A 27,775-nucleotide genomic window follows, 5' to 3' on the forward strand; every position below is an offset into this window, starting at 1 on the left:
TTTTATCAAATATAATGTATTTATTTTGAAGCAGTATATACTAGTAGACAAGCCAGTTTAGTTTAATTAGCAATTATAATGTACAACTTATTATACTAAATGAAAATCCCACATTGACATTTTGTCTAAGATATTTTATGATTGATTATTCTGAGAGTGAGAGCCACAATTTAAGCAGCTTTTTCCTAAATTAGCCTAGTGATTAATTCCTGACACCACATCCTGTGCAATCACATAGACATAACATACTTCAGACAGCATTAATGGAACAAATTCATTCAACAAAGTTGATTAAATGTCCTATAAAGTGAATCCCATTCCCCCCGAGTGGGCGAGTGTTTTCAAGCCAGGGGCGCGGAAGGTGGGGGTGCGCCCCGTCCGGCAGGGAGGCTGCACTCCACGTCTTAGGACTTCCCACTTGGCGAAGTACGCAGCGTCCTGGGCACGCTCAGGAGATCCTCTTCTTACGTCCTCGGTCCCCTTCTGAGGGGTCACCTGCTGTGGCTTAGAGTCCTTCTCCAGATGTCCCACCATTGGCCCCCTGAGCTCTCAGGCTCCCAAGTCCTGAATATCCAAGGCCTCTTGTCTGTGACAGGAAATGATGTCCCTGTGTTAAGTTCTGTGGGCTGAATTTATTCAGAAAGGGATCTCTCTGAAGTTTAAAAAAGTGAAATTTACTTGCATTGTACTACAGAAATAAGAACATGAAAGATTTGTCTTTGGAGATCGACTAACTTGCAACTTTAGGGTCCTGGGAGAGGATAAGTATTGTATAAGTACTTTCATTACAGCATTTACAAAATGCCAGTTAGATTTCATAAGATGCAGAATTCTACAACTCCTACACCGGAAGAATGACAGATGATACTTGCATGAAACTGGCAACTATCGTTCAGGAAGCCCTAGGATTTATAAGATGCTTTGAGTGAGAGTAACCACAAAAAGCATTTGTGGATAGGGACAAGAGACTGCCACAAACCAAACACAGACAGGATGGAGAATGGCTGAGAAAGGAGGAAGAGCACTGCTGAGGTGTCAAGTCTGACAGGAGGGCCAACTCCTGGAGATCAGATTCTCAAGTCCCAGCGGATGAGGGTCAGGGACCGCCCCCCACGCCTCCCCCACAGTTCTAGTGCCTCAAACCTCAAGGGGAGCTGGGAAGATCCAGCCTCACCTCTCTGGACTGCTGTAACCCTGAGCAGTGCTCTTAAAGCTTCGCAGAGTGCTGGCGGCAGCCGTGGAGGTGGGTGCTGGAGGGAAGAAGTCACTAAGCGGGTTCCGAGATTCCTGGACCTCCCCAAGGAGCTCAGGTTTAGACTAATGCATTCCGCTCCCCTAGCCCAGAGCTCTAAGATCTGGGTAACACAATCTAAAATAGGTTCTCTGAGTATCCTCACTACTGGAGAACGGTGAGATTTGGCTTAAATGGCAAGTTTTAATTGTGAGTGGCAATGAATTTTAGGTTTGATTACAGTGTATTTGCATATTTTCTTGCTATTTCTGGTAGGTTTTAAAATTACTGGTTCATTAACTATTAACAGAGGAATAATTCAGTAGCGGCAACTAGGAGGTTGAACAGGATCATTCTTCAGAAGTATCCAGCCTGGAAAGAGGAGAAAGGGACCTAGGTTACACTGCTGGTTTACAAGCCCACCCAACCAGCCCTGGAATATGAACTCAGTATCAGGACTCTCGCAAACACCTCCTGTCTTAAGAGACTCTAAATGCACCGTATTAAAAGGCCCATGTCGTGCTAAGAAGTCTAAGCGTGGTTTGGGCTGAGGATAAATAATTATGCTCTCCTCCCAAAAACAACAATAACATCCGGGTGGTGACGGAGGTGGTATTCTGTCCAATATCAACGAGACAACGTCAGAATAGAGGCAGAGACTGAAAACACTCATTTACTGTCCTAGCACTGAGAACAGGAAGCTGAAGTTCTCCAGGAAATCTAAAAACTGATCAACGATTTTGTTGCTAAAATTCTCAAGTCGTACTGAGTTGAGTCCATGCCTACTGAGGCTGGAAGCGCTGCACGCCCTCGGGGTTCAAACATCAGACCTAATTTTCAAAGGCCTAATGACGGTGATTATTTTAAGCTTTTATATTTCTCAACTTTTTTAAACCCATAACCCCGACGATGCTTTCTGAAGCTCATATTAAGCTTTCTTGGAACTTTTTGTGTACGTGTATATGTATTTTTTTAAATGCAGAGAGAAACTCCTCCCCACGCTGAGATTCTGACACGCTCCTTTTAGAGTGATAATCACTGCTTTCAACTTCCCTTTTAAAAATGTTCCAATTCCATTCTAATTCTAGTTAATTAATAAAATCAAACTCAAGCATATAACAAACTAACTACTAAGTGCAGAAAAGCAAGTTCAAAAAAATGTTTGCAATTACAATAAATAAGGATTCCTCCAGCAAATTACTTAAAATAAAAGGTGGTTTGATAAAAAGAAGATAAAAGCTCAGAGAGAAGAGCAGAGAAGCAGGAAAGAGGAAAAGAAAACTAAGACTACCTAGTCTCATACTGAATCCAATGTGCAAACAACCTGAACAGCTGACACGCCAGCCCAGACGAACAGACCTGAGAGGCAGAGCTGAAAGTGACCTGCGCCTCACTGATGCCCGCTCCCTCATCCTACACACGAGCGGCTGAGGCCCCAGGACGAGCTCAGAAAAGGCCCTGCCCAAAGTCATAATTAAATCCATCTCAGAGCCAAGAATCAAAGCTACATGTTCTTCTTCCCAGCTAAACGTTTCTATACAGTGCTGTTTCTCTAGACCCTAATAGAGAAAGGCTTGTCTGCCAAACCCTTTTGGGAAAGAGCAAGATAGGCAGATAATGACGAGACCCAAGCACGCCTCAGGCCCCAGGCAGATGTGGAAGTGAGAACACAGAGTCCCCAAACTGTACACTATGCTTTGATTCCCTAAGTTTGCTATGATGAATTCTAAAGTCAAACTTCCCTTTGAAAGCAAAACAACTCAAAACAAAACAAAAAATGACTTGGAGATTTTTAGAAGATTATTCTCCAATTATGGAACTTAACTGAGTTCAGTGTCTAAATGGAGAACTGGTTGGCTGGCGCTTCCTCCAGGAGAACTGAACAGGTGGGGAAGAGGAAGGAGGTACATGTGTGTCTGTCCTTTTTCTAGAAAGGACGTATGCTTCACCCGGATCCGGCTGGGCCACTACCTCTCCACATTTTCGAAGATTCCAGCAACCCAACCTCACCCTTTTAAAATTGTGGATAAGTTTTAACACTCTGATACTCTGGGCCAAAGCTCAAAAAAATGTCTGGAGACAAATACGTTAAGTATTCTTTTTACAAGAGCCCCTAAGCCTCCAACTATAGAAAAACAAACAACTAAAAGAAAACATACCGCAACTTGGCCAACTCTGTACATAGAAACAAAACAAGGAGTTCCTACCTCACTCTTAACAAAGCTGGGGCTTGAAATCTGCTGTTCATTGGACAACACAGTCTGTGAACTGCCAGAAAAATCAACAGGGCCTTTCTCCTCAGCACAGCTTGGTATTTCTGAGAAAACCCAAATGATTTCAAATGTAATTGATAGCTCCAATTCTTCTGAAGCTGTGATACTGTAAGATGAGCCAGCCCCCTTTCACATTTTAAACAAAATACAGCTATAAACACAGTTATTTCCATTAAATGCTTGAATCTTGTCTCTCCTCCAAGCCTGTCTTCACAGATATTGTCAGTGTTTTCAATGTATTTCCTCAGTTGGCTGGCAGAGAGCTCCAAGGACACAGTCACCTCCCCCAGTTCCATCTAAAGCTTCATTATCTTGGATTTTTTCCTTTACCCCTAGGACACACAAGCTGCCTTGAAAAGCCAGCTGTCACGGGGCCTCTTAGCAGGCCATGTCTATCATAACTAATCATCCAAGACAAACTTTATATAGTAGTCAGCTATGGAGGAAGAACGTTCAAGCTTCCTTCACTAAAAAGCTGCTTCACCACCACTACTGTCCACCACAGAATTCTCCGCCCCATTCCATGGCATGCTCATTTCATGCATATTAAAGAATGAAATGGAAACACCAAGAGCAAAAGGATCTGAAGGTGAGAAAGCGCAGAATTCTGCAAGCAAGTTCTGCAGTGTTTTAAACTTTTATCCCAGACGTCGGCAAATTTTTCCTGTCATAATTGAGGCTTTGTGGACCACACAGTCCCTGTGGCAGCCACGCAGGTCTGCGCCGAGGCACAAAAGCCGCCAGAAACCACAGCCGAGCCCGGGTGTGGCTGTGCCCCCACGAGACTTTACTTATAAAATAGGCAGCGATCAGGCAGGCTGTACTTCGCTGACCTTTAGATTCCAGAAGTTAATATAAGAGAGTTGATTTATAAAATTAGATGAACTCCCAAGAGAAAGAAAATGCACCCGGTAGCCATTCGGGCAGGACCAGAACGACTGGCGCCTCGTGAGTTCTGGGGACTTACCTTGACCAGCACAGCCACCACAGCGCCCAGGAAAGCGAGTAACAGGAGACAGAGTTTTCCTTTGCTGAACTGTTTTAATAAGACAAATTTGGCCCAGTCCACCTTTGACTGGCTGCTGGGAGGGTATCTGAGTTTGTTAACAAATTCTCTCTTAAAATTTCTTAATAAACAGGAACGTTGATGAGAAAAAGTATCAAAACTGTGTTTTCCATGATAAGCTCCCATCCCACTTGAACCTGAAATAAAGAGAACAGACAACATAGGCTCCACTGTAGGTGACACAAGCTACTTCTCTGTCTAAACACTGACGGAGGAAACCCAGAGTACTCCCTGCTGTCTGGGACGCCCCCATTTAACTTCTCGACCAGTCAAGTGGCTCTGAATTTTCAGGAAATTCTTCCCAGTATTCCCAGCAAGGCGAATCTCCCTTTCAAACAGGACGCTTTCCAAAGTAGGGCAAAGATTCACAGGTCTCTGGGGTAGTGGTGCCAAGGACCATGCCAAGCATGGAAATCCATTCTCTAAGTTAATTCTCACCACTGCTCCACTGTGTGAAGTGTCCCCACTCCCAATTCCAGAGAGGGAAAGGGGCTTAGCAGGGTCAGGCACTTGCCCAGGGTGAAAAATGCAAAGCCAGAAGGTGAGCCCAGATCGTCAGACCCTAAATGCTGTGTGCGTTCTTTTCCCACCATTCCCTGGGGCTTCATTTATCCACAGCCCTACTCACCCACTTGCCTCCTCTAAGCTCCTAGAGAGTTAACAAGGACCAGGACAGCAGGGTCATGCAGCTGGGTGACCATAAGCCAGTGTAAGTCTCTGCCCTCCTCAAAAGCCATGCTCTGCGCCTTTCCCTTCCTCTCATCTACCATGTGTGCTGTGGATACACATGTAAGGCACGGGGCACAAGGCCTGGGCAACAGGGGGTCAAGGAAGCAGTGGACAGGGCCAGATGGCTGGTGTGTCATTTAGGTGACAGCTGAAGCTGAAGGAAAATTTGGCAATATGTATCAAAAGATATGTATTTTTAAAGAAAAAGCTAAACTGTATGCCAAAATATTAATAGTGTTTATGCCTGGGAGGTTACTACATTTTTCCTTTTAACTTTCTGTAGTGTTTTGTTTGCTTTTCTTTTTTTCCCCCAAAAGCCTATATTACTTTTAGAATGAAAAGGAAAAAGCATTTCATTTTTTTAAAAAAGTATAAGCCCTTTCAACACAGCAACTATACTTCTAGACATTTTTCCTAAGGAAATAATCAGAAACTACACGAAAATATATTAGAATCCTAATACCAACAAACTTGAAATCAAAAAAACCTATTACCAGAAACTAGTTAACCAAAGACGCTGCATTCTTATGACGGAACAGTATGCAGTTACTAAAATCATGACATGCAAGCATACTGACATGGGAAGACGTCACACTATATTGTCACATACAGGGTAGAAAACAATAGATATCATTTTTTAATGAAATACTCATGTATTTGTGTATATGTGTATGCATATATATGCAAGGAAAGAATTTTAAGAACGTACGCCAGAGGTTATCTTTAAATACTAGAGTTACAGGTAATTAAATTTTTACTCTTTGCGCTCTTCTATCTTTCCAAAGTTTTCTTTAAAAGACTGTATTCCTTCTGCATTTAGGGGGAAAATGGTTTGTTTTGTTATAAAGGGTATGGTCAATGATGCCAAAGGATATCTAGTCAAGCAAGAAGGGACTGAACCCAAGCCACCAGGTTTGCATTCGGCAGGCACTGGTGACGTCACTTTGGCTGCAGCTGTGCGGTGGGAGCCAGGATCCTGCGGGGGACTGAGGAGCCAGAGACAGCAGAGTCTAATCTAACCCTTTAACAGTTTGGGCAGCGACACTACAATACTAACTCCAGCCCAGATTCCATGAGCTACCCTTTCCTTCTTCACCATCTCTCCTCTGGCAACACATTCACAATCCTTCAGCAAATCCTGTTGCTTGACTCCCCAAAATGTCCACTCCCTTTCCACTAGCTCCTCTGCCACCATCCTAGTCCAAGCCACCACCAGCTCCGGCCTGGATCCCGTGATATCCCAACCCGGCCTCCACATACGCCGGGCACGGTGCTGAGCGCTGGCTGTTATGTTACATCCTAGAAAGGGACACGTGGCAATCATGGGAAGGAGGCCAGGATTTCCTGGCCATGGAACAAGCTTGCCTTAATCAGGAATAAGTGTTCCTGCAAAACTGAGCCACTGCATTCCTACGGAGTAATTTATTTATGCTATTACAGAGGGAGAGAATAAAGCAGGAACTTTTAAGACAGTGGCTTTATTGTTTGCTTTTCGCTATGAGAATTTTTACATATTTGCTATTTTATAATATCTAACTAGATAATAGAGAAGCCTACCACCTAGGTCCCGAAGTAAAAATAAAAAGTTGGCTCAATCATCTCAGGTATAAAAGAGACAGGCAGCTCCCAGCCCATAGGGAGCAGCGTGCCCAGGCCGTGTCCACAGAGCATCAGGGAGAGTGAGTTTCTTTCTGCCCGTCCTCTCTAGAGCACGGGGGCTCTCCAGCTCTTCTCAAGCAGTGAGACAGTTCAGAGGCCGCTCGCCGCACACAGGGCTGGGGAGCAGCACAGGTGGAAACCGAGTACTACTTAACACGACCCCGAGCAGAGAGCAGAGAGACAAGAGAAACCCTTGGGCTGCTGTTTGCTCCCGGCACCATGAACTTGTCATTCACTACCTCACTTAAAGCAAAGACAGAGGCACCTTAATCAATGAATTTGAGATGTGATTTTTCACCAAAAATATCCCCTAAATCTGGGAGAAGGACAATAAACAAATAAACCAATGAAAGGAACAAAATAATTACAGACTGTGCTAAGTGCTACTAAGGATGGGAAGTGGGTGAGAAAATACAGACTAACCCCTCAGCAGGGCCTGGTGGGGTGGCAGGAGAACTGAGTGTCCTCTAAGGAGAGGACAATCAAATGATTCGCGAAACAATGGGGCCTTCAGAAATGTCTGCTATGAACAGGAGAGAGGAATGCTCACCCACTCCTCCAAAGGGTAACGAGCTGAGCATGAAGTGCACTACGACGTCGTTGACTGTGACGGCGCCGCTGGATGTGCCCTCAATCATCCGTTTGACGAGCTGAGGACAGAACAGAGGCTCGGTGTCAGCAGCACCCGCAAACAGGCTGTGTGCCGGAGGGATGAACATGCCGGCTGTGTGTGTCAGCACCACCACTCGAGTCTGTGCCCAACCCACAATCTAAGTGTTTTTCAGTTTAGCAAATATGTACTCAGATGATCTAACTTCTCAGACACACACCTAGTACTGTGAGGAGTAGCACCAGACTGGTCTGGTTCACGCAACCTCCACCTAGAGCTGGACTACACCAAATGGCAGCAAAAGCCTTTTTTTTTAGGTGAGGAAGAGTGGCCCTAAGGTAACATCTGTGCCAATCTTCCTCTATTTTGTATGTGGGACACCACTACAGCATGGCTTGATGAGCGGTGTGTAGGTCCACACCTGAGATCTCAACCTGTGAACCTCAGGCTGCTGACGTGGAGTGTGTGAACTTAACTACTATGCTACCAGGCTGGCCCAAGCCTTCCTGCCACCACCCCCACAAGGGAATTTCAGTCTATATTCCAGGTTTTAAAAATTGTTAGTATTTCTCCATCTCTGCTCTAAATTATAGCACATACTTAATAGATGTCATTTAGTTTTTATGAAATGCAAAAAGTATTTAAGATTTCAGATTTAGCATCCTACTTTTGAAGAAATAAACGTTGGCCTAAGACCCAAATAGGCACAATAGCACCTGACTGGTAAATGCCATTTCACCTTGCTGCCAACAAGCCCTTGAGAGTTTCTCATGGTGGGCATTAACAGCGGACTGTGGTCACAGCAGGTGACCCACTGCTGGGAAGTGCTCTCCTCTGACCTCCACCCTGGCCAGTAGACTTCAGGTTTCAGGGTTCCTGTCCACCACATTACCTGTGGTCATTTAAAATGTCAGACCGTTGTTTGTTAATAACCCCTTACTTCCTTAGCCCACCTCTGGTCTCACTTCACACAGCTCTATCTCCACAGCACTACGAGCTCCAGAAGCTGCTACACGACTACCTGTATGTGACCACCAGACGCTCTCTGGAAAACATCTAATTTGAGAACTCCTCAGACCTCGACTGGTCCCATCTTCCCCTTCTAGTTTTCCCTTTTCATCAGAGGGCTCCTGAACCTACTTGCCCACCTACTGTCCCTTGGGAGCAGCCGGTCACCTTGAATGAACCACGCAAATGAACGAGCCGCGCAGAAAGTGGCGCAGCTGCTCGTCCTGGTGTGACGGTGTGACATCCTCCCCCGGCTGGTATGGTTCCTCTGCTCTAACAACAAAGTAATGGAACTGGAGAAACTAAGGTTCAGGATATCACAACCATTTCCATGACAGTGCCAGAGATCTGTCCACGCAGCCCCACTGAGTGGCTGCGAATGGCATCGGGTAAGAGGGACTCTGACACAGGATACCCTGTGGACTGATGTTGGAAAAGCTTTTGCTGGAACATACAAGTTGTCCAACTCAACAGAAGGTGTTTGTGAGTCAAAAAACTTGTGACTCTCACCCCTGAGGACTTGGCTCTACCCCCAGGGAGTAGGGGAAAGCTAACAGCAATAACCCTAGGGCCTCATTACCCAAGACGGCCATCTCTGAGTGCAGCCTCTCTCAGTGTGCTCTGCTGTTACACAAAATAAACCATCATCTGCTTTACAGCAAAGAAGGAACACAATTTATGACAGTGGCTTATGACAGTGACCTGTTCTCTGTAAAGTTTACCTTATCGTTATGAGAAAATACATAGAAAGCCAGGGGCTTTTCACGTTCATTTATGAATCTTATGGCCTCCTCTGCATTCTTTACAGGCACTATTGGAAGAATTGGTCCAAAAATTTCTTCTTGCATCACCTTGCTTTCAGGATCAACATCAATAAGTACCGTTGGGGCTAAAAGGGAAATAAGCAAAATGAAAATGCTAAAGAAATCAGAAATGCAAAGCTGTCACCTTACATTTGTTCCATTGGGTCACCCATCCATCCGTTTCCTACTTCCACCCAAGCATTATCCACTGAAAAAAAAGTCCTGAGTACGTGGATGAATTGTGCAAATTAAATGTCCCCAAGTATGTGAATCAAGGTATCCTTGTGCAAACCAAGGAGAAGATATAGTTGGATATATCCTACTCATATTTCACCCTGTTCACAGCCAGATTCATGTCCATATTCAGAACAGGAGGTTATATGTATGCCTTTCTGGAAGCACTGAGAGCCCTTCTGTGGATCAAATCAACACCACTTCTTAATTCAAGTGCTTCCTTACACTTATGACCTTTATTTCCACTCCATTAGGCAGATTAAGAAAACATACTTAAATGGTCAAGATTCCCTGACCCTTAGTTCAGTGTTCCATCCACTATGCGGAAGGGTCATAAGAAAAGAGGGCAATATGGACACTGAAGAAGCTACAGTGTCCCAGCAGCCATGCCAAGTAAGTCACCTGTTAGTGGTACTCAAAATGACCCTAGCAAGCTGGATTATCAACTAAAAGAGAAGACATCTGACAACAAGTTGGCTCTTTTCGTTTAGTGTCCTACTAGGTTATGCTGGCAACACGGCAGAGGATGGCTCTTTCTAGCACACCCCAGGGGTATACAAGTGCCAACCCAAATCTGCTGCCCGCTGCTTCCCTGGCTCAGAGAACTGATTGGGTTTGGGTGTCTACCCTCCTCTGCACAGCCATGTGCTCAGGTAAGGTGGCCCTGACTCCCGGTCGGTGAAAGGTCCTAACTAATTTGAACCAACCATGACAGACCTTTCCTCTTGCCACTGATGAGCCTAGAAGTGGGCAAAGTCATCATGCTGAGGCTGGAAGAACAGAAAGATGAAAGAATCAGGGATTTTTGAGGGTATTACTAAACCACTGAATTAACAGGCTGGAAGTACCCCAGGACTGCTCATTATGAGAGAAAACATTTTTCCTTATTAAGTCCTTCAAGTTTTGTTTTTTTTTAAGTTGGGTTTTTGGTGATGTGCGGCATAAAAGGGGATAAGTAAAGCTATTTGGGCAGCCTTTTTGCCAACGAAGTGTGTAATTCTTCTGTCACCTTATATGTTATTTTAGAAAAATGTGTTTAAAATTCAAAAGTAATATATATTCATGGCAAAGAATAAAAAAGACAAAAAGAAAGTAAACGACAAGGTCAAGCACAATAGATCAAAACATTGTTTCTGGGAACAGTACTACCATCAGCTAGTTGTGGAATTGTGACTAAGCTATTTCCTTCTTGGTGCCATTTTTCCAACCATAAATTAGAAATAATTCCATAAAGTTTTATTCTGCTTCTCAGGGTTGTTAGAAAAAAAAATTAGATAAAATATGTGCAAATACAAAAAACTAGTATAATACAGGTGGGATTATTAAACGCGTGTGTGTATCTCTCTCTCTATATAAAATCATCTTTAGTTTATAGCAAAAGCAGTATATCAGAAAGCAGTATTTAATGGTTTGTTAAACACTACAGATCTATAGATGCTTCAGTAGAAACCGTGCTTTGAATTTTGAATTCTGACCTTTTCCCGGGCTAGCGACAGCCACTACGACGCTCTGCCGTGATGCTGGGCAGTGGCAGCGAGACGCAGCTCCTTGTCAGCCCCGCCATCACGAGGGTGACCCACCACTCTGTACCCACCGACCATTCTGTGTTTCACTTTCGGTACAGTATTCAATAAATTACATGAGATAGTCATACTTAATTATAAAATAGGCTCTGTGTTAGATGATTTTGCCCAACTGCAGGCTAATGGCAGTGTTCTGAGCATGTTAAAGGCAGACGAGGCGAAGCTATGATGCTCGGGAGGTTAGGTGTATTAAACGCATTTTCCACTTACAGATATTTTCAACTTACGATGGGTTTATCAAGACATAACTCCATTGTAAGTTGAGGAAGATCTGTAGTAATTTATTTAGTGTCAGTAAATAGTCAATAAAAGCTGTCAAATTTCCATCTCCCCGAAAGAAGGTGGAATTTCCATTACCTACATAGCGTGTGGCTTCATCGGTCTCTCCACCAAAAGCTATCTTTTGTCCTTCAAGCAAACTTAGTATCCTCTTAAAGTGACGAAGATTGATGATCCTTTCATAATCAGGAGATTCTTTTATATTTTCTCCATAAAATTCCTACGTAAAACAATAGTATTTAATTGTCACAAAAGATTCAAATTTCAATTTCTGTAATAAGCACAAAATCCACTCGCCCAAAAATCGATCTGGTTTTATACCACCCCTCAACCCCCAAGTACTTTCGTAGCAGTATAACAGTACTAAGTTTAAGCTTTTTGGAGCGTCAAGGGCAAGAATTAAAGCACACAGAGATCTCTCATTTTCCACGGTTTCAGGGGTTCACGCGGCTCTCTTGCAGTCTATCTGTGGGCCCTCCTGCGGGCTGAATGCGAGAGGAGGCAGAGGGGGAGGTCTTGCTCTGTGTCAGGGTCACCACCCGTTTAAGTATCAGCGGTGGCTGCTCTCCTCCTGCAGTGAATTGCTTACTGCAATGGAGACCCTATGGCCTGCAAAGCCTAAGATATTCACTATCTAATCCTTTACAGAAAAAGTTTGCTGAGCTTTTGTGCTATCTCATTGTTTTATCATCTTCTCTGGACTGGTATTCCACCAGTCATGGATAATAGGGAAACCACTCAAAGGATCAAAACACAATGTTGGTAAATTAACCAAGGTAAAAGAACCTCAAAAATCATATAATCAATAATTATTATGTAAAACATATGTGTAATTAAGGAATTACCGCATCACTTCAACGTCTTGTTGAAAGCTCTTAATTGACTCTCAAATCAAAATGAGCACTGTTCATCCACTCTTCACAAACAGCCTCAGGTCTGGCTGGTAAAATCACCCAGGTGGCTTGTTGAAACGCACGTTCCCGGGCCCTAACTCCAGAGTCAGCAACAGTGGTTTCCAATGCTGGGTGTACCTTAGAATCACCTGGAGATGCCAGACCAACTGACGCACAGTCTTCGGAGGGGAGGACTGGAAACTTTCCTTAAATGGCTCCCTGGTGAATCTTGGTCGAGAACCACTGTGTTAAGAGTATCAACTCCTCAAAGGCAGGCAGAGGGGCTCTTATTCCTTTGAGATAGAGTTCATCACCAACTCAGCTAAGCACAACTTTGCCAATTCCCAAGCACTGTCCGTCTCCCAGGCATCTTTAACCTCTCTCTCGGCCGTCCCATGTTTCCTGGATCTGGCCAGTTGTCCTTTCATGTTCCCCTTGTCTGGCGGCATCTTCAGTCCCATCACTAACGTCCAATTCCCACATCAGCTCCCTCAGCACCTAATGCCCAGTGACGCCCTGGAGCACCAGGCTTCCCTAGCTTCCCGGATACAACTTTCATTGTCTGATCATACATGTCATTCTTTGTTGTTCTTGATCCCTCCTTTCTGTGCTCAATTAGCACGTGTTGAGGGAACAATGATTGTTTCAGTAAGTTCTTCCACCCAGGGGGCTTAATGATCCCCTCCTACCAGTGAACTTCTAAGTGAGCAAAAGTGAAGCCATCTTGTTGGGCTAAATGGCCCCAGTCCCTCCTGTGTGACTACTCGATGCTCTGCATGAACTTTAAAAAATTCGATTAATGCCTGGAGCCCATCATGCATGGAGACCAACATCCTGGATCCCCTCCCTGACTGCCCATTTTCCCTATATAACTGCCTCAAGATTCTGTAATTTTTGAAGAGGTTTTTTTTTTTATTGAATTAATGATAGGTTACAATCTTGTGAAATTTCAGTTGTACATTATTGTCTGTCAGTTGTGTTGTAGGTGCACCCCTTCACCCTTTGTGCCCATCCCCCAGCCCCCCTTTCCCCTGGTAGCCACTAATCTGTTCTCTTTGTCCCCATGTTTAAATTACTCATATGAGTGGAGTCATACAGAGATCATCCTTCTCTAACTGGCTTATTTCACTTAACATAATTCCCTCAAGGTCCATCCATGTTGTTGCAAATGGGACGATTTTGTTCTTTTTTACGGCTGAGTAGTATTCCATTGTATATATATGTACCACATCTTCTTTATCCATTCATCTGTTGATGGGCACTTAGGTTGCTTCCACATCTTGGCTGTTGTAAATAATGCTGCAGTGAACATAGAGGTGCATGGGACTTTTGGAACTGCTGACTTCAACCTCTTTGGATAGATGCTCAGTAGTGGGATACCTGGGTCGTACGGTAGTTCTATTTTTAATTTTTTGAGGAATCTCCATACTGTTTTCCATAGTGGTTGCACCAGTTTGCATTCCCACCAGCAGCATATGAGGGTTCCTTTTTCTCCGCAACCTCTCCAACATTTGTTACTATTAGTTTTAGATATTTTTGTCATTCTAATGGGTGTAAGGTGATATCTTAGTGCAGTTTTGATTTGCATTTCCCTGATGATCAGCGATGATGAGCATCTTTTCATGTGCCTATTGGCCATCCGTGTATCTTCTTTGGAGAAATGTCTGTTCATTTCTCCTCCCCATTCTTTGATCGGGTTGTTTAATTTTTTGTTGTTGAGTTGTGTGAGTTCTTCACATATTATGGATATTAAGCCTTTGTCGGATGGATGACTTGCAAATATTTCTTCCCAGTTAGTGGGTTGCTTTTTTGTTTCAATCCCGTTTTCCTTTGCCTTGAAGAAGCTCTTTAGTCTGATGAAGTCCCATTTGTTTATTCTTTCTGTTGTTTCCCTTGTCTGAGAAGGCATGGTGTCCAAAAAGATCCTTTTAATACTGATGTCAAAGAGTGTTACTGCCTACACTTTCTTCTAGAAGCCTTATGGTTTCAGGTCTCAGCTTTAGGTCTTTGAACCATTTTGAGTTTATTTTTGTGACTGGTGAAAGAGAATGGTCAATTTTCATTCTTTTACATGTGGCTTTCCAGTTTTCCCAGCACCATTTGTTGAAAAGACTTTCTTTTCTCCATTGTATGCCCTCAGTTCCTTTGTCAAAGATTAGCTGTCCATAGATGTGTGGTTTTATTTCTGGGCTTTCAATTCTGTTCCATTGATCTGTGCACCTGTTTTTGTACCAGTACCATGCTGTTTTGATTACTGTAGCTTTGTAGTATGTTTTGAAGTCAGGGATTGTGATGCCTTCAGCTGTGTTCTTTTTTCTCAGGATTGCTTTAGCAATTCGGGGTCTTTTGTTGCCCCATAAGAATTTTAGGATTCTTTGTTCTATTTCTGTAAAGTACGTCATTGGGATTCTGATTGGGATGGTGCTGAATCTGTAGATTGCTTTAGGTAGAATAGACATTTTAACTATGTTTATTCTTCCAATCCATCTCTTTATGTCGTCATCCATTTCTTTCAGAAAAGCCTTGTAATTTTCGTTGTATAGGTCTTTCACTTCCTTAATTAAATTCACCCAAGGTATTTTATTCTTTTTGTTGCGATTGTGAATGGTATTGTGTTCTTCAGTTCTTTTTCTGTTAGTTCATTATTAGAGTATAGAAATGCTACTGATTTATGTACATTGATTTTATACCCTGCAACTTTGCTGTAGTTGTTGATTACTTCTAAAAGTTTTCCAATGGATTCTTTGGGGGTTTCTAGATATAAGATCATGTCATCTGCAAACAGCGAGAGTGTCACTTCTTCCCCTCCTATTTGGATTCGTTTTATTCCTTTTTCTTGCCTGATTGGTCTGGCCAGGACCTACAGAACTATGTTAAATAAGAGTGGTGATAGAGGGCATCTTTGTCTCGTTCCTGTTTTCAGGGGGATGGCGTTCAGTTTTTGCCCACTGAGTGTGATGTTGGCTGTGGTTTGTCATATATGGCCTTTATTATGTTGAGGTAGTCCCTTCCATCTCCATTTTGTTTGGAGTTTTTATCATAAATGGCTGTTGGATCTTGTCAAATGCTTTCTCTGCCTCTATTGAGATGATCACGTGGTTTTTATTCCTCAGTTTGTAGATGTGGTGTATCACGTTGATTGATTTGTGGATGTTGAACCATCCGTGTGTCCCTGGTATGAATCCCACCTGATCCGATGTATGATCCTTTTGATGAATTGCTGAATTCTGGTTGCCAAAATTTTGTTTAGAATTTTTGCATCTATGTTCATCAGCGATATTGGCCTGTAGTTCTCTTTTTTCGTGGTGTCCTTGTCAGGCTTTGGTATCAGCGTGATGTTAGCCTCATAGAATGTGTTAGGAAGTGTTCCATCCTCCCTAATTTTTTGGAATAGCTTGAAAAGGATAGGTATTAAATCCTCTCTGAAAGTTTGGTAGAATTCCCCCGGAAAGCCATCTGGTCCTGGGGTTTTATTCTTTGGGATGTTTTTGATTGCCGTTTCAATCTCTTTCCTTGTGATTGGTCTGTTCAAATTGTCTGCTTCTTCTTGAGTGAGCTTTGGGAGATTGTAGGAGTCCAAGAATTTATCCATTTCCTCTAGGTTATCGATTTTGTTGGCATATAGTTTTTTCGTAGTATTCTCTTATAATCTGTTGTATTTCTGCAGTCTGTTGTTATTTTTCCTCTTTCATTTCTCATTTTGTTTATCTGAGCTTTCTCTCTTTTTTTCTTTGTAAGTCTGGCTAGGGGTTTGTCAATTTCATCTATCTTCTCAAAGAACCAGCTCTCTGTTTCATTGATCCTTTCTACCACCTTTTTTGTTTCAATAAAATTTACCTCTGCTCTGATTTTTATTATTCCTCTCCTTCGGCTGACTTTGGGCTTTGTTTGTTCTTCTTTCTCTAATTTGGTTAGGTGTAGTTTAAGATTGCTGATTTGGGATTTTTCTTGTCTGTTAAGATGTGCCTGAATTGCAATGAATTTTCCTCTTAATACAGCTTTCGCTGCATCCCATATGCGTTGGTATGGCACGTTATCATGTTCATTTGTCTCCACATATTTTCTGATTTCGTATTTAATTTCTTCAATGATCCATTGCTTGTTCAATAGCATATTGTTTAGTCTCCACATCCTTGTGCCTTTCTCAGCTTTTTTCTTGCAATTAATTTCTAGCTTTATAGCATTATGAGTGGAGAAGATGCTTGTTATTATTTCAATTCTCTTAAATTTGTAGAGGCTTGCCTTGTTTCCCAACATATGGTCTATCCTTGAGAATGTTCCATGCGTGCTTAAGAATGTGTATTCTGCTGTTTTTGGATGGAGTGTTCTATATATGTCTATTATGTCCAAGTGTTTTAGCTTTTCATTTAGCTCCACTGTTTCTTTGTTCATTTTCTGTCTGGATGATGTGTCCATTGATGTGAGTGTGGTGTTGAGGTCCCCTACTATTATTGTGTCGTTTTTGATATCTTCTTTTAGGTTTGTTAATAGTTGCTTTATGAACTTTGGTGCTCCTGTGTTGGGTGCATAGATATTTATAAATGTTATTTCTTCTTGATGAAGTGTCCCTTTGATCATTATATATTAGCCCTCTATGTCTCTCTTTACCTGCCTTATCTTGAAGTCTGTTTTGTCTGATATAAGTATTGTGACACCTGCTTTCTTTTGTTTGCTATTAGCTTGGAGTACTGTCTTCCACCCCTTCACTCTGAGCCTGTGCTTGTCCTTGGAGCTGAGGTGTTTTTCCTGGAGGCAACAAATTGTTGGATCTTGCCACTCTGTGTCTTTTTATTGGCAAGCTCAATCCGCTTACATTGAGGGTGAGTATTGATGCATGAGGGCTTAATGCTGTTATTCTGTTGCTCGTTTTCCGGTTTTCCTGTTTTCCTTTGTTTCTCATCCTGTGTGTTTTAGCCTACCCATTGACTTCTGCAATTTCTTATACTGGGTTTCTTAGACTTTTCCTTATTTATGTTTTGCATCTCTGTTCTGTTTTTTAGTTTAGTGGCTACCCTGGAGTTTGTATTCAGAATCTCGTGTATAACATAGTCCATTTTCTGGTGGTCTGTTACTTCCTTAGCCTAGACTGTTTCAGTCCCTTTCCTCCTCCCCTCCTAAATTATTATTTTCATCTCTTATTCCAACTTGTGATGTGAGTTTGTGGTTAGAGTGCTAAGATTATCTATGATTTGGTGATTTCCTTCCCTTCATCCTAATGCTATAGTTGAATATTTGCTATCCTATTCAAATTCTATCTATTTGTCTCCCTACTCTGCGTTTTGTGACCCCTTTCTCCCTTTCTTTCTTTTTTCAGGTATGAGAGCCTTCTTGAGGATTTCTTGTAGTGGAGGTCTTGTGACTACAAAGTCCCTTAGCTTTTGTCTGTCTGGAAAATACTTAATTTTTCCCTCACATTTGAAGGATATTTTTTCTGGATAGAGTATTCCTGGCTGAAGATTTTTATCCTTTAAAGTTTTGAATATGTCACTCCATTCTCTCCTAGCTTGTAAGGTTTCTGTGGAGAAATCTGCTGAAAGTCTGATAGGGGTTCCTTTGTAGTTATTTTCTTCTGCCTTGCTGCCCTGAGTATTCTTTCTTTGTCCTTCATTTTTGCCAGTTCTACTACTATATGCCTTGCAGTAGGTCTTTTTACATTGACAAATCTAGGAGATCTGAAAGCTTCCTCCATACACATTTCTCTCTCAATCCCTAGATTGGGAAGTTCTCTTCTATTATTTCGTTGAACACACTTTCTCCTACATTTTCCTTTTCCACACCCTCAGGAATTCTGATGATTCTTAAGTTGCATTTTCTCAGTGAGTCGGCTATTTGTCTCATATTTTCTTCAGTTTTTTAATTCTTAGTTCTCTTCCTTCCTCTGTCTGGAGCCATTCAGCCTGTCTATCTTCAATTATGCTAATTTGCTCCTCCATGGTGTCTACATGGGCATTCAGCGAATCCATATTCTGTTTTATCAGATCCACTGTATTTTTCATCTCTAGTATTTCTAATTGATACTTATTTATAATTTCGATCTCTTTTGTGAAGTAACTCCAGAACTCGTTGACTTGTTTCTCTATATTTCCCTTTACCTCATTGAATATTTTGAGGATAGCTATGTTGAAGTCATCTTCACTTAGTTTACCCATTTCCAAGCCCTCAGGACCTACTTCTGTATTTTTATTGTTTTCCTCTTGGACTGGAGCTTTTATAAATTGCTGGATGGTAGAGGAGCGGTTTTTCAACATGATGGGATTATTCAGCTGCAATAACAGCCTGTTGCCACTAGATGGGGGTCAAGAGGCTTGTTTTCTGAGCCTCCAGCCACAATAGCAGTGGGCAGCATGGGTTGGGGGAGGAGGGGCACCCTCACTCATGCGGACCTGGATTCGGATCAGCTCTCACTTTCTGGTCTGCCGGGGCCCTGGGTTGCTGGGGTTCTTCCACACAAAAGCTTTCCCCTGTTAGAGGGTTTCTGCTGCTCGGGAGGTGGGAGTCCTGGACAATCCCGGACACGCGGCCCCTCCCCCGCTGCTTCCCGCACCGGCGGCAGCAATCCCAGCCTCTAGAGGTGGGAGCGAACTTCTCTCCTACCCCGTTCCAGGTCCTCTGAGTGGGGCTCCAGCCTTTCCACCTTCCGTCGTTTGGCTGCTGTGGGACTCTGACGATTTCTGTTATTAGGATTTTTTCTTTGGTTGGAAAGCAGTTGCTCTTTTTGGTTGTAATTTGGAGGGGAGAGTGTCCTGGGTGAGCTCACGCCACCATGTTGCTGACTGAAGACGGGTTTTTGAGACATTAGTCACTCGTCTTCCAATTAGCCTGCTAGTCTAAACTTCCTTTCTTGATCCCTAACTTGTTGTGATTAATTGGCTCAGATCATGGTGAGCAGGGCGAGCCCAGTGCTCAGTATCACACGGAGTCATCACATTCCTTTTGTGCAATCCACATCCTACCTTTCTTCAAGGCTTAGCTTAGGACACTAGCACACAGCCTTCCTTGATTCCCCTGCTACAGATCTTTAAACACTCTAAAAGATTGATAAGCATGTCAAGAATATACAATAAACAGGTACTTAATTAACTCACTTCTCCAAACTCTTGGCCTTCCTAAACTCTCTACATACACAAGAACTGATAACCTTAATCAGCAATGGCCAATATGCCAAAGGGCCTCTGACTGAATTCAAAGGAGTGGGAACATTCTTGCAAAACCACCAAACACACTTAATTTTTTTTAAAGCATGTGCCACAACATGCCTAAAAGCGTGTTTCATCAACAAATCAACTAGACAGTCCAAGTGTGTCCAACAGCAAGCTAACATTGCCCCAGCAGACATTCTATGAAAGGTGCACAGACCATTTTTAATTAGACAATAAGTTAACTCAGTCATACCGACCACTGGAATTTTCCAGGGGAGGAGGGAACAGGGATGCTGCCTGCAAACAGTCGATTTGACTCTGTATCTCAATAAACCAAGAGAATGAGATGTGCCACACACAAACCTTCAAGGTCTCCTTCACCTTCTGCACGATTTGATTCTGGAGGGATGACTCACAGAGGATGTAGTCAGGAGCAACGCAGGTTTGGCCGCAATTCATGTACTTCCCCCAGGCGATGCGTCTGAAGGGAAAAAACACAGAAGAGCCACAGAATTCAGTCTACTATTAATTTGTTACATAATTCTGTGTTGTTTGAATGTTTTGGAACTAGCATGCATTCATAGAGTTACTTGGTAATCTTTATAAAAAAGTAAAATGTTGTGAAAACTCATCTCTAAATCAGCTGGTTGGAACTTGGAATGCATTTTCCAACTGAAGTAGAATATTCTAAGCAGCAGGGAAATTCTCAGGCCAGCTCCAGGGAAATAGTACTTTATAAGCAGTTAAGCCATTATCTGCTGCAGGAAAAGAGAGAAACAGCCTCCCGACACCCTCTTCCTCCTATCAGTCCCACCAAAAGGACATGCAGGATGAGAGGCGTTCACACAGACTCCACCTCTCCTGGTGGCTTTAGATCCTGCTGGCAGGATGTTCAGGTAACAAAGCAGGACAACGGCTGGCCTGTGAGACCAGCCTCTTCTACGTGGAGCCCCTCCCCAATTTGGAAAGCCATGCCCACGTACAGATCAAAGTCCAAGACCTGAACAGTCACAAACAGAGGGTCTCGTGTTCTGGCAGGCAGACTTTACTTATGAAGCCAAGCTGGACCCCAGCCTAGCTCCCTACACCTCCTCCTTGCCCCATCTCTGAAGAGGAGAGAAAGCCATACCACCCTGAGCTCACAGTCAGTTCTGGGTTTTGGTGCTTCCTGGTAGCTAAACTTGATTGAGCAGAGAAAACCTGAAACCTTTTGTTTTCTAGTTCCCAGAAGCAAGATTCTATTCTAAGTCAAAAGATGAGTAATACTGGTTTTGTCAAAAAAGAAACTCAGTTAAGAGATCAAAATAATACCCTTTTTGGGGCTGGCCCCACAGCCGAGTGGTCAAGTTCACGCACTCTGCTTTGGCAGCCCAGGGTTTCACCAGTTCGGATCCTGTGCACAGACATGGCACCACTCATCAGGCCATGCTGAGGCGGCGGGCCACGTGCCACAACTAGAAGGACTCACAACTAAAATATACAACTATGACCATAAGGCTTTTAGAAGAAAATGTAGGCAGTAACACTCTTTGACATCAGTATTAAAAGGATCTTTTCGGACACCATGCCTTCTCAGACAAGGGAAACAACAGAAAGAATAAACAAATGGGACTTCATCAGACTAAAGAGCTTCTTCAAGGCAAAGGAAAACAGGATTGAAACAAAAAAACAACCCACTAACTGGGAAAAAATATTTGCAAGTCATCCATCCGACAAAGGCTTAATATCCATAATATATAAAGAACTCACACAACTCAACAACAAAAAATTAAACAACCCGATCAAAGAATGGGGAGGAGAAATGAACAGACATTTCTCCAAAGAAGATACACGGATGGCCAATAGGCACATGAAAAGATGCTCATCATCGCTGATCATCAGGGAAATGCAAATCAAAACTACACTAAGATATCACCTTACACCCGTTAGAAGGACAAAAATAACTAAAACTAATAGTAACAAATGTTGGAGAGGTTGTGGAGAAAAAGGAACCCTCATATGCTGCTGGTGGGAATGCAAACTGGTGCAGCCACTATGGAAAACAGTATGGAGATTCCTCAAAAAATTAAAAATAGAACTACCGTACGATCCAGCTATCCCACTACTGAGCATCTATCCAAAGAGGTTGAAGTCAGCAGTTCCAAAAGTCCCATGCACCTCTATGTTCACTGCAGCATTATTTACAACAGCCAAGATGTGGAAGCAGCCTAAGTGCCCATCGACTGATGAATGGATAAAGAAGATGTGGTACATAGATACAACGGAATACTACTCAGCCATAAAAAAAGAACAAAATCGTCCCATTTGCAACAACATGGATGGACCTTGAGGGAATTATGTTAAGTGAAATAAGCCAGTTAGAGAAGGACGATCTCTGTATGACTCCACTCATATGAGGAATTTAAACATGGGGACAAAGAGAACAGATTAGTGGCTACCAGGGGAAAGGGGGGCTGGGGGGTGGGCACAAAGGGTGAAGGGGTGCACCCACAACACGACTGACAAACAATAATGTACAAATGAAATTTCACAAGATTGTAACCTATCATTAACTCAATAAAAAATAATAAAGAAAGAAAGAAATGAAATAAAATATACAACTATGTGCTGGGGAGATTTGAGGAGAAAAAGCAACTAAAAAAAATAACAACACCCTTTCTGTTGAGCATTTAAATATTATCAGGCACATATACTATTACTCTAGATTACCTACTTCGTGGATCACCTACCAGCAGAACAGTAAACTTTCTTGCCAAATTTATAATCCTGATAACAGAAAGAAATTGTTCATAGCACCTAAGGATAATCATGTGGCGTCCAGATCTATCGCTCATCTCTTCTGGCTATGGCACCAAGAGACAGTTAAGAATCCTGTCACTCCTCAGGACGTCAACCACCAACACTTAACGGCATCTCTCAGAGCCAGGAGGCACAGGGTTCCAGTGCAAAGACGATACACCGACCTGTTCGGAAAAGTCTCTGCTGAGCCTGGAAAACCTCCGATAACCAGAGAGCCAGTCTCACCTGCAGGCGACATCCAGGTCACAGTCTCTGTCAACGTAGCACGGACTCTTACCCCCAAGTTCAAGAGTCACAGGGGTCAGATGTTTGGCAGCAGCTTCCATGATAATTTTTCCAACCATAGTGTTTCCCGTATATAAAATGTGGTCAAATTGCTGCTTGAGAAGTTCTGTGGTCTCCTCGATGCCACCATTAACAACAACATACAGGTCCTTAAAGAAAGAAGAACATAAACACCTGCATCACCAAATTAATCCTATTGTCTAACGTGAGCAATTTCTTCAACATAAACATGTAATAGTCAGGAAAACCAGAAGACAGAGATCAGCCCTTATAGTGTCAGAAGGGGGAACTGGAGGAGGACAAGGGGAGAACAGAGTCTCAAGGCATCTGAAACCCAACGACCAACAGTGGAACTGACCAGACAGTCCAGCATTTTCCACATGAGCCCAGCAACGAAGACACAAAAGAGGGAACAAATGGCTGGATTTGATCAGCAAAATGCACGAGATGGGGGCTGTGCAAGTTGAGGATTTTGGTCAGAAAGTGGCTGCTGTCAAGGATCACAGGACAGGCCTCGGCTGAGTATCTTAAACTGAACATTCTCTTTCTACACAACACAGTGCAGGGCTTGGTCCATGGCAGGAATCAAGCACATGTCTGCTGAAGCAATGTACGCAAAGCACAGCAGGTGAGAGCCCTTGCTCGTGAAGTCAGATCTGGACTAAATCTGGGCTTTGTCACTAGCTTATGTGGCCTTTGGCAAGCTACTGAACATCTCTGAGCCTCACTTTCCTCACCTGTTACTGGGGAGAAGTCACAGAGTTTTGGACGGAGCCCTTATGTACACTGCTATTATTAACAACTTTATAAAAGAGAGAACATCTTGGATAATAACAGCATGAAAAGCAATGACAGAGAACAGACGGCAAGGAAGGAAGATAGCAGGAGATGTTCAAAAGACTCTGAGGGGTGGGAGTGAAATAAAAGCTCACTGTGGAACTCATGTTTCCACTTGATCTCCTGTTAATTAGGAGGGCTAACTAGCTCTCATTCATTTCATAGTTCAACTGCCCACAAATGTTTCAAGTTTTACCTTGCATAAGGCTTACCTACAGGGCATATGGGATCGGTACCCCAACAAGCTAAGTGAGGCAGGGCAGGCATTATTTCCCCACCTGGACAGAGTCATAGTGAAGAATTTATCCCCAGTGAGGTGGAAAGTAAGACCTTCCACCTCTATCTTCTGGTTCCAAACACCACTCAGTCCATGACATCTCAGTAACCATGAACTGGATAACCATAGCTATTAGAACAAAATTGTTCTGTAGACTGCTGTAGCACTGAGAAGACAACAAAGGGAACAATATTATTCCAAGAGCTGGAGTTGGCCTCTGGATTATTTTAATGCATACAACTCCAGTTATGATATTGTAAAGTTGTCTTTCAACGAAAGCCAAATGAAGACTCCCCCCGAAGCAATCCTGTGTAGAACTAAGCAGTCCCGATTTCATGACGGCAATATACACTTCCTCTCTAGGGGGGCACGAGAACCTCCGCTTTGAACAGAGAGGAGCCACTCTATGACTGAGGAGATCACTTTCCTGACTCAGCTTTTGACACTTGTAAATGCCAGCGCTTTAACTCCAAGAGAGGGTCCATACTCTGGTTCAGGATGCCATTTTTTTTCCTGTAGTTTTAGCGCCACAAACATGCCCATTTTAAAAGCAGAAGTGTTCCCATACAGCCACACCCCATTAAGACAAAAGAGATCATCAGCACGCAGCTCGGCCTCAGTCCCTCATTAAATAAGTCACTAAAAGAATACACTTAAAATCACGTTAGGGAAAATAAAGGTTAATTCAAAATGCCAAATGGCAGAAAAGGATCTGTAAATAGCCAGGGTGACAATGAAGCCATAGGCCTAAATATATTGTGTAGCCACAAGAGCTGAGTTATTCCACAGTTTGATTTGGAGCTTAACTTTTATTAAGCCAATTACTGGAGATTTAAGGAAAGTGCAAACAGACCCCCAGCCCTCAGTGACAGGCACTAGTAGGAAGATCAAATGCGTGCTCTCCACAATAAACAGACGTGTCAATGAGGGGTCCAGACATTCTTACCTGGTCTAAATACTGAGGGAGCAGCTTAGCCAAGATCTTGGCTGTATTTTCACTTACTTCAGAAGGCTTCATAATCACAGCATTTCCTAAACAAAGAAAAAAGCAAGATGGTTCTGTTGAATACCTGAGTAACTTTAATACCTACCAAAACGGTGTTCATGTGGGGAATACTGCTACTCCAATTACCTCTGCAGCTCTTAATTCTGCTCTCTCTTATAATGAGCATAAGAGCTCGTCTCACTTTCTCTCTCAAATGCCAACTCCTTAGTTCTCACCTTCAGGTCACTGACAATAGGCTCCGCCAGCCTCCCCGACTCTTCCAGCTTTCTCTGACTTTTCTCCCACTCCACCCTTGGATTTTCCTGTCTTCCCTGCAATTATTGGCAGACAAGCTTGTCAACATAAAGCTGTTGACCCGGATCCTCCAGAAGTGAGAAATTAATCTCTTGGCATTGGCTACACACTCAAGCTTCTATTATTCCCATAGATCTTATGTGAATGAAGAAACTGGTCACACAGAATCAAATGGTTCATTCAAGGCCAGAGTCAGCTACTGAAACCACATTAGAAAATGGACGCCTGACTCCAAACCCTGGGCCTGTTGACTTATGCCTTTATAGTCCCACAGGTTCATTCCCCAGGTGCTTTGAAAAACAGCCACCATGCAAATCTCCTCTGGAGGCCATTTAAAAAGATGATATTTATAAATTCTCAACACACTAGTGGGGTATTGAGCAAACCAGCAAAGTAAATGCATTTAATTAGTCACTATCGTTAACGTACAACCAGTATGAGAAAATAAGCCCCTCTAAAAAGGTATAAAGATGTAAGCTGACATCAGACCTGCAGCAATGGCTCCTATCAGAGGTTGAATGAGGAGAACAAGGGGGTAGTTCCAAGCTCCAATAATCAGTACAACTCCCAGTGGCTGTGGCTGAATGTAGGCCTCATCCAGCATGATGAGCATGTTCTTCTTAGCTGGTGTAGCCTTAACCCATTCAGGAAGCTTCTCCAGCACAAGGTCAATCTCCCCAAGAAGAGTAAGGAATTCCTGAACGTATGCATTGAATTCGCTCTGTTATAAGAGAACTACAGTTAGCCTTGCATGAGTGTCATACACTTAGCCCCGAATGTCAGAAACTTCAAGCCAGGCACAGCTGCAGTGACAACGGGCGTAATCAGGCTAGTTGGTGTGCCTTTTGGGTTCCTTTTAAAAGCTTGAAGCCCTCAACAAAGACTTGTTAGTTCCCTAATATAACTTCATCCCTCTAAATCCTTCTTTAACGATCCAAGCCACTTAAACTCAGGCTCAAACATTACCTCTTTCAGGAAGACTTCCCCGATTAACGATAGCCTGTCTGATCACACTTTATAAATCATAGCAATTATGCTTTTCACCTGTACCTTAATATTTCACCCCTAATACACTCGTTTATAACAACACTCACATTTTTTTCTATGTATATTTTGTTTTCCAATCAAATTTAAAACTCTCAAGGGCAAAGAACTTACTGTACTTCTTTAGTAATACCGTATGTGCACACACTCACATACATATCTGATACTTGTAGAAGGAAGGACTCAGACTCTGAGATCTTAATTATCCCATCTTGTTTATTTGGTATCACAGCCCCTCTCCACCGGAAGTACTATAAAGGGAAGTTTATAGTTACTGTTGCTACTCCTCCTCAAAATAATCTTTGACTGGGAGGAAGTGAGGGAGGCTCTCAAAGCCAGAGCAAGGCCTTATCCCTGGAACGAAAATAAAAAAGTAAAAACAAAGTGATAACAACATTATTAGAAAACGCAGGGGAATATATTTAGACTGTAAACGCTACCCAAAACCTTGCAATTCAAAGCGTGCTTCCAAAACAGGCAGCAAGCTACCACCTGGGAGCTCGTCAGAAACTTCGAATCTCAGACGCCCTCCCAGACCTACTGAACCGTAATTTGCATTTTAACAAGATACCCAGGTGATTCGCCAGTTTGAAGAGCACTGACCAAAAACACTAAGTCAGGGAGGAAAATTTGAGTGCAACGACAACCAAAAAACCTGTCTACAAAAGAAACCGTTAACGAAGTTAAAAGACAGACAGGAGAAAAGTATCTCCAATACATTAAACTGACAAATTACCGAAATGAGGAACACACAAAGAATCCCTACAAATAATTAGGAAAAGGATCATAAATGCAACAGGAAAACAAGCAAGAATATAAAAGGCAATTCACAAAAGAAGAAAAACAGAGGCCAGAAGACACACACACGTCTACGTGTCTGCAGATCCGCCCAACAGGGACTGGCTCTAAGCAAGGCAGCAGGATAGGGAGGGCCAGGAAAATTTTTGCTTTATCTGAACTGCTGCAGATAATACTCGCATAGTGCTTGCGTAATCAAAAATAAATTTAACAAGCAAAAGCTCGGGCGGAGCGCGGTCTGCAGCGGGGTACCAGGAGCGGGGGTGCAGGCTCCGCCGCCGCGCGCCTACCTTGCGCAGGTCGGCGCCGATGGCCGCCACGATGTCCTTCTCGCGCTCCTGCAACATCCTGCGCAGGGCCTCCAGCTGCTGCAGCCGGAACCTCAGCGGTCGCGACCGGCCGGACAGGAAGGCATCGCGAACCCGCTGGACTTGGTGCTCCATGGCCTTGTCCTGAGGAGCGGCGCGGCGGCAGGGGCGCGGCGGGCAGGACGGACGCGACCTCTGCCCTCGGTGCTCCGCCGCTCGCTCCGCTCTCCCGACGTCCGAGCCCCGCTGCCTGACCTCTGCCCGGCGGGGCTGGGCTCGGCCCGAGCCGCGCGCCTACTGGTCGGCGCGGTCCACGTGGCCCCCGCAGGCGCTCGCCGGCCCCGCCCTCCGCGGGCTCCGACAGCAGCGCTGCGCGTGCGGCCTGTGGCCGCGTGGGCTGTGGGCTGGGGTCTTCGGGGCGCAGGACTAGGGACCAGGCGCCGGGAGAAGTGGGCCAGGGCGCGGAGGGCGAGCGGCCGAGGCGCTGACGGGAACCGGGCGCGACGCAGGAAGCGGCCCACGAGCAGGGACGCTCTCGAGGGGGTTCGGCTTCCCTCCTCCATTTTGTGGCTGTCCTGTGGCCGAACGGACGGAGGCGGGGCCTGGCGCCGCCACCCGGG

At 43.7% G+C, this 27,775-nt stretch overlaps 1 protein-coding gene across 3 annotated transcripts; it reads right to left on the reverse strand.

Moving 5' to 3' along the window:
- Positions 1-27,727, reverse strand: ALDH3A2 (aldehyde dehydrogenase 3 family member A2). 3 transcript variants are annotated; one of them, XM_008507610.2, is made up of 11 exons: positions 27,138-27,641; positions 25,495-25,726; positions 24,652-24,737; positions 22,532-22,740; positions 19,871-19,988; positions 11,554-11,695; positions 9,299-9,465; positions 7,509-7,608; positions 4,472-4,707; positions 3,439-3,548; positions 1-1,603 (listed from the first exon to the last, which is right to left on the reverse strand). In XM_008507610.2, the coding sequence occupies exons 1-11, from the start codon at positions 27,288-27,290 to the stop codon at positions 1,582-1,584; spliced, it is 1,575 nt and encodes a 524-aa protein (XP_008505832.2). In that variant the 5' UTR covers positions 27,291-27,641; the 3' UTR covers positions 1-1,581. The 3 variants fall into 3 exon arrangements, with proteins under 3 accessions (XP_008505832.2, XP_008505833.2, XP_070419681.1); XM_008507611.2 differs by lacking the exon at positions 3,439-3,548 and having other exon boundaries at positions 27,138-27,727; XM_070563580.1 differs by lacking the exon at positions 3,439-3,548 and having other exon boundaries at positions 25,495-26,403; positions 27,138-27,386.
- Between the last annotated feature and the right edge of the window lie 48 nt (positions 27,728-27,775).

The sequence above is a fragment of the Equus przewalskii genome, chromosome 10 (genome assembly GCF_037783145.1).
Source record: "Equus przewalskii isolate Varuska chromosome 10, EquPr2, whole genome shotgun sequence".
Taxonomy (NCBI): domain Eukaryota; kingdom Metazoa; phylum Chordata; class Mammalia; order Perissodactyla; family Equidae; genus Equus; species Equus przewalskii.

What these genes read in the sequence shown, in the direction of transcription:
- ALDH3A2 (XM_008507610.2), bottom strand. Translation starts at nt 27,290, where the DNA reads ATGGAGCACCAAGTCCAGCGGGTTCGCGATGCCTTCCTGTCCGGCCGG. An exon ending in TCGGCGCCGACCTGCGCAAG is followed by an intron (nt 25,727 to 27,137) that starts GTAGGCGCGCGG and finishes CTCTTATAACAG; the next exon opens with AGCGAATTCAATGCATACGT. An exon ending in CCAGCTTTGTTAAGAGTGAG is followed by an intron (nt 1,604 to 3,438) that starts GTAGGAACTCCT and finishes TCCTCTTTCCAG; the next exon opens with GCTGGATACTTCTGAAGAAT.